Below are 18,424 nucleotides of genomic sequence, written 5' to 3' on the forward strand. Positions count from 1 at the left end.
GAAAGATATTTAATTTTATTTAAGGAAAAGAACCAGGTTATCCTAAACATGAAAACCACATCCAAAAACTGTTATTAGTTTTAGGAACAAGTGGATATCTTATCATGTGTTCAAAATCAGTTTACAAGGAACCCATTTCAAAGAAGGCCCATGGCCATCGGCAGTCCTGGACAATCCTATAAGTACAGGGGCCTGCCTGCTCTACCTGAGTGCTATGAGACTTCCCCATGTGACTGGGTGCAGCATAAATGAAATGTTCATTGTCTTCCATCCACATTTTGATCACGGCTCAGAGGGAGGCACAGAGACGTTCCAGCTGCCCAGGGTTGGCATTACTTAGAAACAGCAGCTCCTTCTTCCCTTCTTCTGTAGGAGCTAAAATGGAGTCAAACATAGTAAGTCACAAAATTCTCCTGCTATTCTGTATCCCTCCAGAAAACTCTAGTAGTCAGACCCTACCTTATCCAGATTATGTTCAGATATAATCTCCCCCCAGATCTCACTTCTCTGTGCTTCTGACCTACAATACTGCAGCTACTTTTATTCTTCCCTCTCTAATATCCTATTATCTAGTCATAGAAAAATGCTTTAATTTTCCTTTATATACCCTCTCGTATCCAGAGGTAAGGCAACATCAATGAACACCTAAAATACTTTCAGTAAAAGGGTATCAAATTTCGTATTAAGAGGTAACAAGGGCTGGGGATATAGCTTGATTGGTAGAGTGTTTGCCTCGCAAGCACAAGGCCCTGGGTTCAAATCCCCAGCACTGCAAAAAAAAAAAAAAAAAAAAAGAGGTAACAATTTTGTACATATATTGCACTGGCATGGCAAAGATTTGCTTTGGTGCTGGGACAGCCTCTTACACAATGTGAATTATTCTGGGGGTGTCACAGGACATGCATTCCTCAGCTGAAGTTTGCTAAATGAATACAGCAATAATGAGAGTATGGCAGCACCCTGAACACCTGAAAAATGCCCAGTGGCTGAACGTGGTTTTGCCTCCATCTTTTTTTGTGGTACTGGGGATTGAATCCAGGGGTACTTAACCACTAAGCCCCATCCCCAGCCCCAAGCTGAGTAGATTAGGGCCTCATTAAGTTGCCGAGGTTGGCTTTGAACGTTCCATCCTCTTGCCTCAGCCTCTAGAGCTGCTGGGATTACAAGAGTGCACCATCGCACCTGGCAGCTTTGCCTCATCTTTTGCATGAACATTTAATTTTGGACCAGATGAGAATTTGTGGAGGAGTAATTTCTTTTGTAAATAAAAACTTAGGCTCTGTGGTGGTGCCTGCCCATAATCCCAGTAACTTGGGAGGCTGAGGCTGGAGGATCCCAAGTTTGAGGCCAGTCTCAATAGCAACTTAGCAAGACCCTCTCTTAAAAACCAAAAAAATCAAGAAAACACCCCAACTTAGCCACCCGACAACCACTTTTCTGTACCCTCTTATCAGTGCTGATGGAAGAAGAGGGTAAGGCTCTGATTGAGTGGGATTCTACTATGAGCACAAAGATCTGACAGGAGAAAATTAAACAACTGACCTTTCTCATGTTGTAGCCAATTATTTTCTAAATAATACTGAATACAACTTTCAAATTCCTTTGGATTATAACTGGAAACCAAAATGGGAAGAAAGGGATCCAGGGCATCAAATCCTTCCTGGAGAAAAATAAAAGGGTGAAGATATTACTTAAGTGACATTTATCCGTAGAAAGAGAAATTCTACTTAAGCACTTTGAGGGCAGTGTTTTTTGTTTTTTTTCTATTCTAATTTACCCCTCATTTTTTGGCTACCCAACCTTATACAGAACTCTATAGGGTGGCTCACTACTGTTGCTCTACATGGCCATAATAATGTTTTTAAAGGAGATAAGGGGGGGTACCACTTGTCTGAGTAAACTATATTTTTGACAGCTCTGACTTCTGCAATCAAGTGAATGTTTCTTAAAAACAGAAAATAAATAAAATTAGGCCAAATTACATTGTTACATTGTATATGAACATATACAATGATGGAACAACCAATTCCATCATTATATATAACTATAGTGCAGCCATAAAAAAATTTGAAGAAAAAAAAAAAAAAAAAAACCAAAAAAAAAAAAGAAAATAAATAAAATTAACAAAGGTGGGGGAAAAGACCCTAAGTGGAACATAAATAGAAATAGTACATCAATCAAATTATATTTTGAATATAACAATGAAGAAGGGGATGGGGGGAAGTAAGCCCAGTCGTTTCTGAACAGAATATCTGGATTACAGATACTTTGATTCAAGATGAAAACTTAAAAACACTGAACTCTACTTTGCAGCTTCTATATCAGAGTTGAGGGTAAGCAAATATGAAACCTTTTAAAATATACATATTTTTCGTGGTAGAGGGACGCAGTATAACTTTATTTTTTATGTGGTGCTGAGGCAAACATTCTACCACCGAGTCACAACTCCAGTCTGCAAATCTGAAACTTTTAAACCACATTTTAGGATTGAATTAGTAAGTAAATATATTGTGGATAATGAGAAGAGATTTCTTTTAGATGAGACAAATACGGAAAAGGGGAAGCGATAATGAATGTTATTCTAGCATGGAACTGGCAAATATCAGTGAATTCACAGTTCATTAGAGAAGCAGTACACATGTGAATACTATACACATGTAGTAGGTACTAGCTTTGCTAAGAAGGTTTAGAAGAAATGACATGAGACAAGCTCATAAAATAACTTACAAGATAACTGGCATGTACTTTTCAAAAATAGAAATCTTAAGATTATAAAAGACACAAGGTTGAAGGACCATCACAGATTAAAGGAGACCAAACAGACATGACAATTGAATCTAAAACATCACCAAGGATTCTTTTTCTATCATGGGTTATTGGATTAATTGATAAACTCTGAGTAAGAATTACAGATTACATCAAAGTTTTATATCAAAGTCAGTTTCCTGCTGGGTGCAGTGGGGCATGGTGGTAATCCCAGCGGCTCAGTAGGCTGAGACAGGAGGATTGAGAGTTCAAAGCCAGCCTCAGCAAAAGTGAGGTGCTAGTAAGCATCTCAGTGAGACCTGGTCTCTATAAATAAAATACAATATAGGGATGGGAATGTGGTTCAATCTCCAGTACCAACCCCCCCAAAAAAAGTATGCTATGGTTATGTATTAGATGCTATCTCTGCTTCTTAAGAAAGAGATATTGGGATAGAAGTCATAAAGAATATGATTTTTCTCTAAGTCTGAAATTATGTCAAAATAAGCAAACTTAAAATGATATCTCTCTTTACTCAGAATGACCATCTAATGGGCATGACCTTTCCCAGCAACTCATGAGGCAGGTATGCTTTCCGGGGCTTAAAGAGAGACCCAGTCTGGCTCAACGTCAACACAATGGCACCTCCATGCTGAAAAAAAGAAGAATAAGAAAAAGCTAAAAAAGACAGAAGAGTATAATCACAAATAAAATTAGGCCAATATTTAAATACTATATTTCACTGTATAACTGTTGCAGACTTTATGCCTTATTTTTTTGCAAAAAAAAAAGGATGTGACCATTATGTGAAACTTCTTTAAAAAAAATTGTGTATGGGGCTGGGGAGATAGCTCAGTTGGTAGAGTGCTTGCCTTGCATGCACAAGGCCCTGGGTTCGATCCCCAGCACCGCAAAAAAAAAAAAAAAAAAAAAAAAAAAAAAAAAATTTGTAGCTATTACTTAAAAATCATTTATTACTAAACTGGTGCAAGATTAGGCTACATAGAATACTTGTGAATATATATTAGTGTATGGCAATAGTTATATGGTAAAATACAGTAAAATTGTCAATTGGAAAGATCCGAAGTCAAATAAATAGATTTTAATCCAGGTTTAACTCCTAACTTGGTATAATTGCAGGAATTACATAAAGTAAAAGAACACTCTGGCCATAAAATTAGAGACCTGAAAGTATTAATGAAGTAGTAAAATATGTTTAAAAAGAAAGCACAATTCTTTCTGCAATGTGCAAATCATTCATATGCACATACCCAATCATTTTTCATCATCTTCCTCAAGTTGTGAATAAGTGCTAGTTCATCTGGAGCAATCTGCATGTTAGCAATAAGGAAGAGAGAGTTACTTTTTTTTCCTAGATGCTCTCTTGAAACAACTGAATTGGTAATAATAATAAAAATAAAATCTTCAACTATTATTATGCAAGGTACCAGAACATAACCTTTGGGACAAGCTATGTAGTTGGTGGCCCAAGATCTGCTATACTTCTGGAGATTAAAAACACCAAGAGAAAAAACATCTATGGCCCTAAACCCATCCCCTTCTTTGATGTTTCTGATTATCTCCACTTAAAAAGCAAATGGAAAGAAAAAATTAAGAAAGAGCTGGGTGCAGTGGTCCAGCAACTTGGGAGGTTGAGGCAGGAGGATCTCAAGTTTGAATTCAGACTTAACAATTTAGTGAGATCCTTATCATCTTAGCATGACCCAGTCTCAGAATAAAAAATAAATGTAGCTCCAGTCCTGCAAACAAAAGAAAACAACTCTTCCTCAGTTTTCAATGCATGGTGGTACCTCTGGCATCACCTTCTCCTTACGTTATTTTCTCTATGTATCTTAATTCAAACACTCCGGAGTGAGTAAATACATTGCATGGTCTGCATGGCTACATGGCCTATGTACATGATGTAATCAGAAATCAGAGAAACCAGGAAAAAGTCAGTCTTCCTACTGGGTTTTTATCTTCTCTTTTCAATGTGGTCTTTCCCCAGAGGGCATTGATTCCATCCACTGCCACCAGGAGGCGAAACATTCCCAAAGAACTTTGCATCTTCAGCTCCTTCAGCACAATTCCAACTGCATCTGTGGCATTCCTCACGCGAGTCAGACCCTGTTGGGAGAAAAAGGCTAAGAGTGCTATGGGAGGCCTTCCCTGGTTATGACGTGATCCACAGTTAATGTCTTTTTTTAAAACAATTTTTTTTGTTGTAGATGGACACAATACCTTTATATTATTGATTTATTTATTTTCATGTGGTGCTGAGGATTGAATCCAGGGCCTCACATGTGCTAGGCAAACACCACTGAGCCATAACCCCGGCCCCCACAGTTAATGTCTTAATACCTGTTCCACCACTTCTCCCAGAGGACTGCCTTTCTCAGTGCTTTCTCTCTTATTCCAGACATATTTCTCTTGAACTTTTATCTAGAAAGAAGCAAAGTAAAGAACAACAACAAAAAGACTATTTTGCCTACAGTGGAACCCATCCCTGGTTGAGAAGATGGGAGGCTAAGGTTAACAAGATGAGTTTTAATCTATTTTTAAGGTCCTTTAAAAGATTCCATTACATAAGAGAATACTTTTCAACCCATTTCTGCCTGCAGCTTTGGAAAAGGAAGAAAGGAAGAAAGAAAGGATGGATTGACTGACTGATTCTGACTAAAAAAAGTACAAAATGAGATCTTGGCATCTGCTTTTTTTGTTTGTTTATTTGGTGTTTGAGACAGGGTCTCACTATGTTGCCCAGATTGGTCTCAAACACATGGGCTCAAGTGACCCTTCTGTCTTACCTTCCTCAGTGCTGAGACTGCAGGAGTGAAATGCCATCCCCAACTTTCTTCTGTCTTTTTGTGGTGCTGGAGATTAAATCCAGGGTATTACACCAGCTAGGGAAGTTCTATACCATTCCCTAGCCTTTTGTTAAGAAAAAATTTTAAAAAATATTTTGTTTTAGATGTAGGTGGACACAATAGCTTTATTTTATTTTTATGTGGTGCTGAGGATCGAACCCAAGGCCTCAGGCATGCTAGGTCAGCACTCTACCACTGAGCTAAAACCCAGTCCCACTTTGTTAAAATTTTGAAATGGAGTCTTGCAATGTTGCCCAGGTTGGCCTTGAACTTGTGATCTTCCTGCCTCAGATTCCTGAATCGTTGGGATTATAGGTGTGTGCCACTATGCTCAGTATAGGTGAGTCTTTATACCCAGAGTCAAAGAGCCATAAGCTAGATCATATAAATGGAGTGAAGAACAATTTTATCAATACATTTGGCCCCTGCCGCCCACCCCGACGCCTTTTTTGGGCACCAGGGACCGAACTCAAGGGTACTTCACCACTGGGCTACATCCCTGGATGTATCTATTTTGAGTCTCACTAAGTTGCTGAGGCTGGCTTTGAATGTGTGATCTTCCCATCTCAGCCTTCTGAGTTAATGGGATTACAGGTGTGTACCGGGCTCCCCAAAGTATCTTATCTGGAGAAAATTCTGTACTTGAAAGTGTGCTTGTAAAGAAAGTGAGACTGTACCTTGGAAAAGTCAGTGAATCAATTTGGATTTTACTCTGCTACCCACTAAATGAGAACAGCTTACTGTTGTGTCTTTATTTCCCTTGGATAAATGAATTTCAAGTTGTGAGCCCACTGTGAGAAAAATGAAAGAAAGAAAACAGTATATTTATTCCAAATCACAATATCAATTCTTCAGAGTCTACCATGTTTTCAGTGCATGAAGAAGGTAGACCACCTAGCACTAAACTTGCCCAAGTCTAATTACCTGGCCGAGGAAGCGTTCGTTTGCAGTTTTGAAATTCTTCAGCCAGGTTGAAGCCTCTAAAGGTTGATCAAAACGCTGTTTGTTGTAGGTAGACTGCAGAAGATCCCGGCAATTTTTCACCCAAAGATGAGCTAAAAAATGGACAAGAAAACAAACTAGGCAGGAACTGACTATCATCAACTCAAAATACTCTATGCATCTTTAAGTTATGGGAAATGACTTTAATTTCCTATATCTTTATCTCTATCAAGCTCGCTGTTTTTTTTTTGCAGTCCTAAGAATGGACCTCATGTATACTAGGCAAGTGCTCTACCACAGAACAACATTCCCTAGACCCCCTATATGTATTTCTCTCTCTCTCTCCCTTTTGGTACTAGGGATTGAACTCAGGGGAGTGGTAGGGACCACTGATGTACACCCCCCAGTCCTTTTTATTTACTTTCAATATTTTGAGAAAGGGTCTGAGAAAGTTGCCAAGGCTGGCCTTGAACTTGTGATCCTCCTCTCTCAGTTTCCTGAGTCACTGGAATTTATTTGGTCCCCTATATACATTTTTAAAAGTCATCTTGCTTCAGGGATTTACTTTTTTTGATCTGGTCCACCTGAGACTAAACAATATCATTACAATCAATACATAAGACATACCAAGTAGACTAAATATCACTTCTGCTTACTGACAGTTTTTTAAAGTTAAGTCAGAAAATGAGGATGCACACAATATTGAACAAAAAAAGGATATGTGAGTCAGGTATGGTGGTTCATACCTATAATCCCAAATAGTCAGGAGGATGAGGCAGGTTTGAGGCCATCCTGGGCAAATTAGGGAGACCCTGTCTTAATATCAAGTTAAAAAAAAAAAAAAAAAAAAAAAAGGTTGGGGCTATAGCCTAGGGCTACAGTGTGATGGGGTTCAATTCCAAGCACAAAAAAAAAAAAAAAAATTAGTGGTCACTGGGCTTGTTGGCACAGGAGTATAGTCAGGAGATGGAGGCAAGAGGATTGCTTGAGCCCAGGGGTTCAAAGCCAGCCCGGGCAACATAGTGAGACCTTGTTTCTTAAACCCTGTGCTTATCTCTAAGATGGGACTTCATGCTCTTGAGCACTAAATACTGAAGTAAAACCACTCAGTATCAAAATGCTTCAGGAACCTTTCAGCCACATTTCCTCTTGTGACATCTACTTCATCTTATAACTTGCTTGACACTAACATCATGAAGAAACATGATGCACTAGCAAAGGCCTTTCTGTCAGATGAGCCCTGCTGGAAAATTAAAGTTGTACTGCTGCCACAGTAATGGAACTAGCCCTGACACAAAGAAGAAAGACAGGAAGGTCTTACCATCTGGAATATGCAGTATCAACCAGTCATGTTTCCAACAGAAATGAATAACATGACAAAGGCTGAGGGTTTTGCCTGTTTCCTTCTCCCCATCTAATGTACTTGTTGTTAAAGAAACCATCACCAGAGGGAACACTTTACTATCACCAGCACTCTTACATTTCTCCTTTCTGCTCAGGAGGGGAGAAAACACTGGTTCAAGATGACCCAGGCAGGCAGGAAAGGATACAGAGAAGATAGCGTATAGCTGGATGAGCAAAATTGGTGTTTTTCAGGTAACGCAGAAGCTCGAGGGCTGGTTTTCGTACCATTAGGCAAGCTTCACCAAATGTTTTCACCTATGAAAACAGAGAAGCAGGAAGGAGGTGGGCTGTAGAACTTCTAATCACTCTTAGTATATACACTAAGCCCAATATGGCAACTAGGAGCACTAAATTGAATGTTTTAAATTTATTCAGTTAGGAAACGTTGGGTTGGAACTGAATTTGAAAATCAACCCACATAATTTAGCAAAACCCCAAAACACATTATTCTACACCAAATAATGTAACAGTCAGCTTTTGTTTATTCTTGTTAATAATGTCTAGGTATTACATTAAATGGAATCTAGGAATAACTAAGGTCTTATATATACTACTTAGGGTCAATGTAAGTATTAAAAGCATATAAAATGATTAACAAATTATTTGATACATGGTAAACATTCAATAAATATTCTTCCAGTTATTTTTAGTTAATTCTTATTACTACAATCACCTATGCTTTTCTTAAGAACTATATACATGGCAGCTTAGGAGGTCTGTTTAGGTATCCCATACCTACCAGGCCATACTGAGTTAGCATACATCATCAGCATACTGACACATCAGAGTTTATGTGTTCATTACCCTTATGCCACCATAATACTTAAATAAAATATTTACATCTACTAAGAACAAATATTTAACAAATATTATTTGTAAATTTTTCAGATAAGGTTTAAAACAGTGTTAAAATATTTTTTTCTTTTGTGGCACTGGGGACAGAACCCAGGGCCTCCCACTTATAGGCAAATCTTCTATCAATAAGCTACATTCTTGGTACCAGTGCTGGTATTTTTGAAAGAAATCTCCCATACAAAATAATTGGGGTTGTACAGGAATTGAAAGTCAAGTCCCTGTGCCTGGAGAAGAAAGAATAATTTCTGGTGCTAAAAATAATTCAGCAGGTACCCAGCTTCCTGGGAGACTGAGACAGAAGGATCACTTGAGCCCAGGAGTTTGGCCTGGGCAATATAGTGAGACCAAGTCTCAAAAACAAAACAAAAAACAAACAATAACAACAACAAAAAACCCAACAGTGCTAATAAGAAGCCCAATTGTGCCAGTAATCCAGGGTTGCATTTAATCATGAATTTTTTTCAATGGCTATATATAGTTTTTCTTATGGTGCTGGGACTGAACCCAGGGCCTCACACAGGCTAGGCAAGTACTCTACCACTAAGCTGTATCATATCCCCAGCCCTAAGATTATACTCTTTTGGGCTAAAATTATGGCCACCAAACAATGATTCTGAAAATCTATGAGAATGAAAAAGAACAATGAAGTAACTAATCAAAATAGCACTTCATATTTAGCTCAAGAATGTATTTTGCTTTTCTGTAGCACATTAATGATATTCTGCTAAGACAAATATTAAATTCATTTAAAATAATTATTTGAACGCCAAAGTTTCTAGAAACTTGGTGGGTAACACAAGGAAAAAAAAAGTCAATATTCTTTATTTACCTAAGAATATTTATCTGGTTCCATAAAGGATTTAAAGTGGTTGGCAGAAGATAAACATTAGCTTTAAAATAAAGTAACTGGGGGCTGGGGTTGTGGCTCAGTGGTAGAGCACTCGCCTAGTATGTGTGAGGCACTGGGTTCAATTCTTAGCACTCCATCTAAATAATAAAAAAACTAAAAAAAAATGTCCATTAACAACTTAAAAAAAAAGTAAAGGAACTCTACCATTCACAAAAGATAAATAGAAAGCTAAATTTCTCTGATTTTCAAATTCAAATTTTATAGTTTTCTACTCATTTAATCCCTCCCCTTTGCTATCACTGGCTTGTATTCTGGGACCTCACCAGCTGCATTCTGTTTTGCACACCTGCATTACAAAGCGAGGAGGCAGGCCATGGGGAAATACAGTCTTCAAATCCTGGAGGGGGATGGTGTAGTGCTGACCCTCATGCTGCTCTCCATGCTTGGCCTATGAAATAAAAATGTAAACAGCTATAATGGAGACATACAAAGTGAATAGGTCTGCCAGACCACACTGGGAAATACTCATTTTTCTGAGCTGGCAAACTATCTTTTACTTATCTTAGTCAAAATTGCTAGTTGTTATCTCTAAATCCTCTATATAGCAAATAAACCCTAGATGTGGAGATAACAGGGACAATTTTTGCCATCTGAATTCTTTGGTGCTGTGTATAGAGATGCTCCAGTCATGTGACAAAATCATCTGCATGCTGCTGTTTCCATAGAAACCTCACATAAATTGGCCAAGAAAGGGACTATAATTACAGAAGAAGCTGAAAGACATGTGACTTCATTCATTTATTCTATTTCATTCTGTGCTTAGGAAAAGAGATGAATGCTAGAGATGCATTTAAAATAAATCCTATTGATATGATATTTTGGGTAGGGAACTCATTTAAAAAAATTAATTAGTTAATTATTTATTGCTGCTAGGGATTGAATTCAGAACTGCTTTTTACCACCGAGCTACATCCCTATCCCTTCTTATTTATTTTGAGACAGGGTTTCACTAAGCTGTTGAGTGAGACTGGCCTTGAACTTGTGATCCTTCTGCCTTAGCACCCCAAGTCACTGGGATTATAGGACTGTGACACCACACCTGGTTTATTTGTAAAAAAATTTCCACACAGCCATATTAACATGGGAAGATTCAGAGGGTAGGTACAGGGACAAAAAAAGGTGGTGGTTTCCTTCACACTAAAGCTCAGACCAGGGCCTGGAGATGTGGCTTAGTGGAAGAGTGCTTGCCTGGCATGTGTGAGGTACTGGGTTTGATTCTCAGCACCACATAAAAAAATAAACAAAATTGAGTTATAAAATACACACACACACACACACACACACACACTTAAAAATATAAAGATGTCTTAAAAAATAGAAAAACAAAAAAGCAAAAAACTAAAAAAAAAAAAAAAAAACAGACCACACAACTAATTTCACTTATGAGAGGCAGCAACGACTCTGAGGAAGGAGAAAGGAAGTCAATATTCACTTTAATAGGAATTGAAAATGCAACTGGATCCTGCTGGAATCCTGGCTTCTGAATCCTAAACTTCACTTTAGATGCCACTCTTCCCATCTAAATCAAGTTAGGTTTCTCTCCAGATACTTAGAAATTTATTTATTTATTTTTTGGTGCTGGGGATCGAACCCAGGGCCCTATGCTTACACGGCAAGCACTCTATCGACCGAGCTATCTCCCCAGTCCAGAAATTCATTTATAAAGGTAGAAAATAATATCGGATTGGCAATTAGGAAAATGGGGTTCTGTACCTACCCTGCTGTGCAGTTTTGGGCAAGTAATTTGATTTCTTTAGGATTTTCCATTCAAGGGCTTGGTTAGCCATAGCTGGTTGTTTTTCTTTTTCTTCCTTCTTTCTGGTACTAGGGATTGAGCCCAGGGGCATTCATACCTAGCCAACTCCCTTTTTTTTTTAAAAAAAATTTTTTTATTTAGTTGTCAATGGATATTTTATATTTTTATTTAGTTGTCAATGGATATTTTTATTTTTATTTTATTTATATGTGGTGCTGAGAATCGAACCCAGTGCCTCATGCATGCTAGGCAAGTGCTCTACCACTGAGCCACAACTCTAGTCCAAACCCTTTTATTTTTTATTTGGAGACAGGTCCACCAAGTTGCCCAGGCTGGATTCAACTTGTGATCCTCCTGCCTCAGTCTCTCGAGTTCCTGGGACTACATACATGCACTACTGTGCCATGCTGGTCATTGTTTTTTTTTTGTTTGTTTGTTTGTGTGTTTGCATGCTGGGGATCCAACCTGGAGCCTCATCCACACTAGGTTAAGTGCTCTACCATTGAGGAATACCTCCAGCTCTGATCACGTGTTTTGTAAATAAAATTTTACTGGAACACAGCCATACCTAATTTGTTTATGGTGGCAATGAGAAGCCGTGACAGGGATGTTCTAGCCCATATACTTAAACTGAATTATCAGCTGATCCTTTACGGAGAATTTTGCCACCCTGCAAACAATATCAATAATAATAATAACTTTAGTACTTATTAATTAGTAAACTAGCAAGCCACTGACAACCTAAAGCAGAAAACTTGCTTGAACTTAGTTAGTTTTTACTATGCACCTATTCTATGTGCTCAGCAAGATCTTTCACACCAGTGAGTTCACTTGCAGGGATTAAATCAGAAGCAATATGGAGGAACTTGAGTGCTTTATGTTACCTTATTATCAGACAGGAACAGGAAATATCTGGGTTACAGAAATCTGAATATATGTAAAAGTGCTTAGTTTCCTTAAATTTCAGGTTTCTTGATATGTAAAAAGAAGACAGCAACACAAATAATAATTCCTGAAAAACCTCACAAACACATTAGCAACTCACCGGGTCACTTTCACTGGTGCGGCAAACAGCTCTGGGACTTGAAACTGGAACCTGGGTATCTAGGTGAGCAGCAATGATTTGGGGTGCCTGGGTCCCAGTGTGCAAAAAACACCTAAGGTCCAACTATAAAAAAAAGCACTTTAGTGTTTTGAAATTATCAGGCTTTTTATGCTTGCTATAACACTGAGGAGATATAAGTTCTATCTACGACAGGGAAAAAGTCACTAACATATATTTTTCTATTTAAAAAGAATCCTTGGTATTATTTATAATTCACTAAGTCCAATCATATTACTCATCCTCAGAATCTGTTCCAGCTTGTGTGTTACCATACCAGGGGTATGTCATATGCAAACAAACAATTCTGTTAAGAGATTGATCAGTAGTACAGCATATCCATTGTCAACCTGAAGAAGAAAACTTTCTTTTTTAAAAATTTGCCAATTAAAAATGTTTATTTTAAAAACAGTTAAATTGAGAAAAAAGAAAAGAAAACCCACTATGCCCCTGTCCCCATCCCTTTTCTCACTGAAAACAATGTAGAACATGGGAGTGAGTCACTTTCTTTTTTAAGACCTATGTACCATTTAACAGCAGCTTATTGAACAATTACTCTATGTCAGTCACAGTAGTAGCATCTCATTTAATGCTTATATGCCAATTATGTGAGTTGAGTGTTATATAATCCCTCTCATTTCACTAAAGGGAATCTTTTTTTTTTTTTTTGGAGATAGAGGTCTCACTATTTTGCCTAGGCTAATGTTGAACCTCTGGGCTCAAGTGATCCTCCTCCCTCAGCCCTTCAGGTAGTTGGGACTACAGCTCAGGAAACTTAATGCACTTCCCACTGTGATGAATGGTTGCCAAGACTATGCAATTACCAGTTGTTCAGTTATCATGATCACCCCACACAGGGAATTAATGCAACGTTCTTCACTGTTTGATAGTTATAATTATACTTCCTGTAACAATTTTCTTACTAGCTGTGTCCTAGAATAAAGGATCTTTAATTAAAGTCATGTAATGAAGGAGTATGTAAAGGGTCTACCTACGTCAAAGTACACTGCTCTACAGGCAACTCAGTGACCTGTACACTTAAAACTTCTGAACCTGCAGGGGAAGAATGAGACTTCTAGGAGACAAATGTGAGAAAAGTAGAGAATCCCAAAAATTGAGTTTAAGTATAAAAGTCTTCATGGAGAAGTGAAGATTAGAGTATGAATCCTGGAGAACCAGAACAGGGATGTGAAAGGTGGTATGTGTAAAATAAGAGTTGCTTAATAAATTATAGATAATATAAAAGTTACCTGTATTTATTTATACTTAGCCTTAATAAGCAACTTGAGTAGATTATTCTTGTAACACCTTTCCTAACACTTATACCAAACTCAGATATCACATACATCCTCAGCAAAGATTTATCAGACATCTTCAGTCAAAGCAATTTTCTTTTTTCCAATAGCACTTTCTTTGTATTGCATAGCAGTTGTACTGTGACTTGAACTGCACCCATGATTACTATTAACTGAATATCAATTAGATGCTAGGAAATATATGATTTTTGAGCCTAGAATCCTTGAAGACTGGTAGAATGCTATCTTCCCTGTCTTCTGATGGGGAAAAGCAAGGTCCAGGGAAATTAAATGTTATGGTTTGAATATGAGGCATCCCTCCAAAGCTCCTTGTCAATTTGAAAATGTTCAGAGGTAAAGTGAATTGAACTATGAGAGCTGTAACCTAATCAGTTCATCCTATTTGAATAGACTGACTGGGAGATAACTGTGGGCAGGTGGAGCATGGCTCCAGATGTGTCACTGGTGTTCTGCCTCACCTTGGGCCCAGAGCAATGGAGTCAGAGACTGAGACCTCTGAAACTGTGAGCCTCACTCCTGCCCCATTTTTTCTGAGTTGTTCTTGCTAGGTATTTTGGTCATAGTGACACAAACCTAACAACATTAAGTAATTTTTGACAAAGATCAAAGACAGTGGTAGGTGGTAGAATAAGAATTCACATCTAAGCTTGGCTCTAAAATCTCTATTCTTTTTATATCATGTTATTTTACTCACATTTGTCTCCCATTTTAGGTCACCACAGAAGAAGAAGTGATCAGATTTTATTTACCTTTGGATCTTTTTTTTTGGAGGGGGGATCTTTTCTCAGCATCTAACATACAACAAATACTAAGTACACGTGCCTAGATATAAACAATACTTCCTGAAAGAAATGTAATGTGGGAATATACAGAGCATTTTGCCAATTTGCAAAGTAAATTGCCTAACAGGCCATTCAATGAACCACAGAGGAAACCTCTAAATTCTTACTTGTAGATTTCAATTTAAATTAATGGTATAAGGTAATAGGGTGCTCCAATTTTGTATGATTGTATGATTGTAAATTAACTCCACAGTAGATGCAGTGATGTTCACCAAGTAGTCCTCTCATTTCTCTGCCTCCCTTTTAGGTAAGTTTGGGGTCAGGTGACTACTTTTGGCTAAAGAGCTGTGAGTGGAAATAACCTGTGTGCCATTTCTAGTCAGTCAGTGGGTTATAGGGGCTGAGGATATGGCTCAGTCAGTAAAGAGCATGCCTCACAAGCACCAGTCCCTGAGTTCAAGCCCCAGCACCGCAAAAAGAAAAAAAAAAAAAAAAAGAAAAAAAAAAAAAAAAAAAAAAAAGCAGGGGGAGGGTGGTAATAAATTCTCTCCAATTTTTCCCTTCTGTGGCAACCTTAATAACCCTTATCTTGCCTCAAAACCTTCTGGAAATACAGGAACAGCAAAAAATAAAGTGATCACTTACAGAGAACACAAACAACAATAAAGGGCCCATTACCTCAACAAAGTATATAGCTTTGTACTAATACTACTCAAGTTTATCTACTGGAGAGAAAGCATCGTGTCTTTTTTATGGGGGATTAAACCCAGGGCCTTATGCATGCAAGGCAAGCAGTCTACCAACTGAGCTATATCCCCAGCCCCATCATGTCTTTTTAAGGTGGAAAACTAAAAATATATAAGGGCCACATGGTGGTGCTATTTCTACAGTAATCTGATGACTTTTCAGTTACACTTTTTACAGCAAAAGATAGAAAAATGGATTCCTTAAATTTTAGAGTATTATAAATGGCATCACTTAGCTAATCTTGTTTCTAGGAATAACAAAATGTCTAACTGCCTCTGCATGGTTCTAGAATGCACATCATGTAGTTCCTGCAAGAACAGCAGCATCCATGGGTCAATCTGTAAGGTCAACCTGAACCAAAATGAAACACTGACAAAATTATTTTCTCCAACTTCTTGTTACACTCTGGTCTCAAGTGTTTCTTGTCTGGTATTAAGGAATAAATTTTAGCCTTGTAATATTCAGCTGTGACAAGAATCCATTCTGCTGTTGATCTTTGCTTTTATTTCATTTTATAATAATCAGCTATTTCAAGTATATACACTTTTCATAAATCCTGGGGTTGGAGGGAGGGAGAAGAAAAAAAATATACAGGAGGAAGGGCTCTTTTTCTAGGGAATCTAATCTGAAATTACATGATCTGATGAAAATGACCTAGCTCTTCTGGCTCATTTCTCATCCTCAGGATTTAGCTCTGGGAGGATTTCCTCTGAACTCAACTAATCCAGGTTAGGTGCTCCTCCTGGGTGCTACAATAGTACCATACCATACAAGTTATTTATTCATGAATCTGCTACTGGACTGTGAGGTTCTGGAGTATGTGGACCATAGAATGCAATATGGCCCCACGATTAGGTCACAAGCTTTTAAGTCAGACAGACCTGGTATCTAGTCTAGGCTTTATAGTTTCACAGTCAATTTTTTAGGTAAGTTACGTAGACATTCAAATTCTTAGTTTCTACATATTTGAAACAGTGATATTATCTACTTCATGGGTTGCTCATGATGATTAAAATAAAGCACTTAATGAAAAGCTCCCCAAATAGTAACTATAATAGTGAAATGAGCCATTTTAGAATTCTGAGTACCTGCCATATAAAAGTTACTGAAAAAGTATTTGGTAAATAAATGAAAGGAAAGAAGTAAACCAACAGATTATCACCTCCCCACCCCAATAGTAGGGTTTCATTCTACTATTAGATTCTACAGATCCAAACTGGCAACTTGTTTTTTCTGTTAGATACTTCATTAAGGGAGATAATCATTAATCCGATAAGAAATAATAAAAGTTAATATGGATAAGTGCAATTAAACTTAACCATGTGTTTTGAAAACGTTTACCTATTACATGGTAAATTCTCATGTACAACTATTCTACCAAGATCTGTTACTTAAAAACTTAGGGCAACTGGCAGTGAAATTCATGGGTAGAAAATTGGAATTCTGCCTGTTCTTTTGAGTGCATACTTGTAAATTAAAACACTAGTCAGCTGAAGTTCTCCAGAGTATTTGTTCTGGACATAATTAAGTCATCTAAAACCAAGAAATCTACCTACAGGTAGTCTGCACAAAGTGTTCAGGTCTGTTAGGACTTACCTTCTGGACCCTGGAGATAAGCCTTGTTATTCCATTCAGCATTGTCCCTGCGCTCTTAAAAAAAGAAGTAAAAAGGTAAGCCAAAACTGGGAAAAGATATCTGAAACATGCAAAACCGACAATGGATTAATATCTAGAATATGCACAGGAAAATGGGCAAAGGACATGAACAGTTATTTCCCAGAAAAGAAAATGTCAATGGCTAATAAACCAATGAAATTTTCAATCTCATTACATATCAGGGAGATGCAAACTAAAATCACGAAAACGAGATGCCATTCACAATCACCACCATGGAAAACTGAAAAAGTCGGACAACAGCAAATGTTAAAGAGCCTGAGAAGCACAGGGAAATTTCATACACTGCCACTGGGAGAATAAATACAAATACCCTGAAAAAGTATTTGGGATTACCTTTGCAAAAATGAAAATGTATAACTCTGGAAACCTGATATTCTACTTCTTGGTATTTATTCTAGAAAAACACATACATGTGCATTAGTGAGAATTATTAATCAAGCATGATATAATTTCAATACAATAAAAGTTCATTCATTATTTTATGCAGTAAAACTGAAACAAGTATGGATGAAAAATAGTTAAAATAATGGGTAATCTTAGGGAGGGAGGAAAGGGAAACACTTGGGGCAGTATGCACAAAGAAACTGGTAATGATCTATTAACATTGGATAATGGATACATGAGTATTTTATTATTATTATTATTATTTTTTGCGGTGCTGGGGATCAACCCAGGGCCTTGTGCTTGCAAGGCAAGCACTCTACCAACTGAGCTATCTCCCCAGCCCAGTATTTTATTATTTTATGTTATGTATATTATACTTATCCTTTTCTTGTGTTGGAAATTTTAAGTCTAAACACCTTAATCTTTTGGGAGCCAAAATATTTGTGTGTATATGTGTGTGTGTGTGTATGTGTGTTGCTGGGGACTGAACACAGGGCTTTGCAAATGCTGGGCAAGTGCTCTTCCACTGAGGTACAATGCAATATGCCCTCCACCTCTTTTACATGGGGAATGTGTATGAAGACCTCAAGTGGATGCCTGAAACCACAAGTACTAAACCATATAGATACTATTTTTGCTTATATGTACACACCTATGATAATGTTCAATTCATAAATTAGGCACAGTAAGAGATTAACAACTAATAATTAAACAGAACAATTATAACAATATACTGTAATAAGTTATGTGAATGTAGCCTCTCTCCCTCTCAAAATATCTTATTGTGGTACTGCCACTAGCAAGGCTAGTTGTAGACTACTTGCCTAGCATGTATAGGACAACGGATTCAATCTCTAGCACCCCCCCCCCAAAAAAAAAAAAACAACAACAAAACAAAAGAAAACAAAACTCAATCTTACTGTATTTTCACATAAAG

General features: G+C 37.5%; 1 protein-coding gene across 4 annotated transcripts in view; it reads right to left on the bottom strand.

Moving 5' to 3' along the window:
* Dap3 (death associated protein 3) overlaps positions 1 to 18,424 on the bottom strand; it is a 35,229-nt gene continuing 16,805 nt past the window's right edge. For 2 of the 4 annotated variants that reach the window (XM_047515842.1, XM_047515853.1), the window contains exons 2-13: positions 17,023 to 17,076; positions 12,525 to 12,647; positions 10,010 to 10,111; positions 8,105 to 8,213; positions 7,876 to 7,968; positions 6,537 to 6,667; positions 5,107 to 5,187; positions 4,714 to 4,872; positions 4,017 to 4,076; positions 3,308 to 3,397; positions 1,543 to 1,660; positions 1 to 375 (exon numbers count right to left, since the gene is read on the bottom strand). In XM_047515842.1, the coding sequence (XP_047371798.1) occupies positions 290 to 375; positions 1,543 to 1,660; positions 3,308 to 3,397; positions 4,017 to 4,076; positions 4,714 to 4,872; positions 5,107 to 5,187; positions 6,537 to 6,667; positions 7,876 to 7,968; positions 8,105 to 8,213; positions 10,010 to 10,111; positions 12,525 to 12,647; positions 17,023 to 17,064 (1,194 nt within the window). In that variant the 5' untranslated portion in view covers positions 17,065 to 17,076 and the 3' untranslated portion in view covers positions 1 to 289. Of the gene's footprint in view, positions 376 to 1,542; positions 1,661 to 3,307; positions 3,398 to 4,016; positions 4,077 to 4,713; positions 4,873 to 5,106; positions 5,188 to 6,536; positions 6,668 to 7,875; positions 7,969 to 8,104; positions 8,214 to 10,009; positions 10,112 to 12,524; positions 12,648 to 17,022; positions 17,077 to 17,436; positions 17,498 to 18,424 lie in introns of all 4 variants that reach the window. The other 2 variants (XM_047515837.1, XM_047515864.1) reach the window with 2 other exon arrangements.

This window comes from Sciurus carolinensis, chromosome 1 (genome assembly GCF_902686445.1).
Source record: "Sciurus carolinensis chromosome 1, mSciCar1.2, whole genome shotgun sequence".
Lineage (NCBI taxonomy): Eukaryota > Metazoa > Chordata > Mammalia > Rodentia > Sciuridae > Sciurus > Sciurus carolinensis.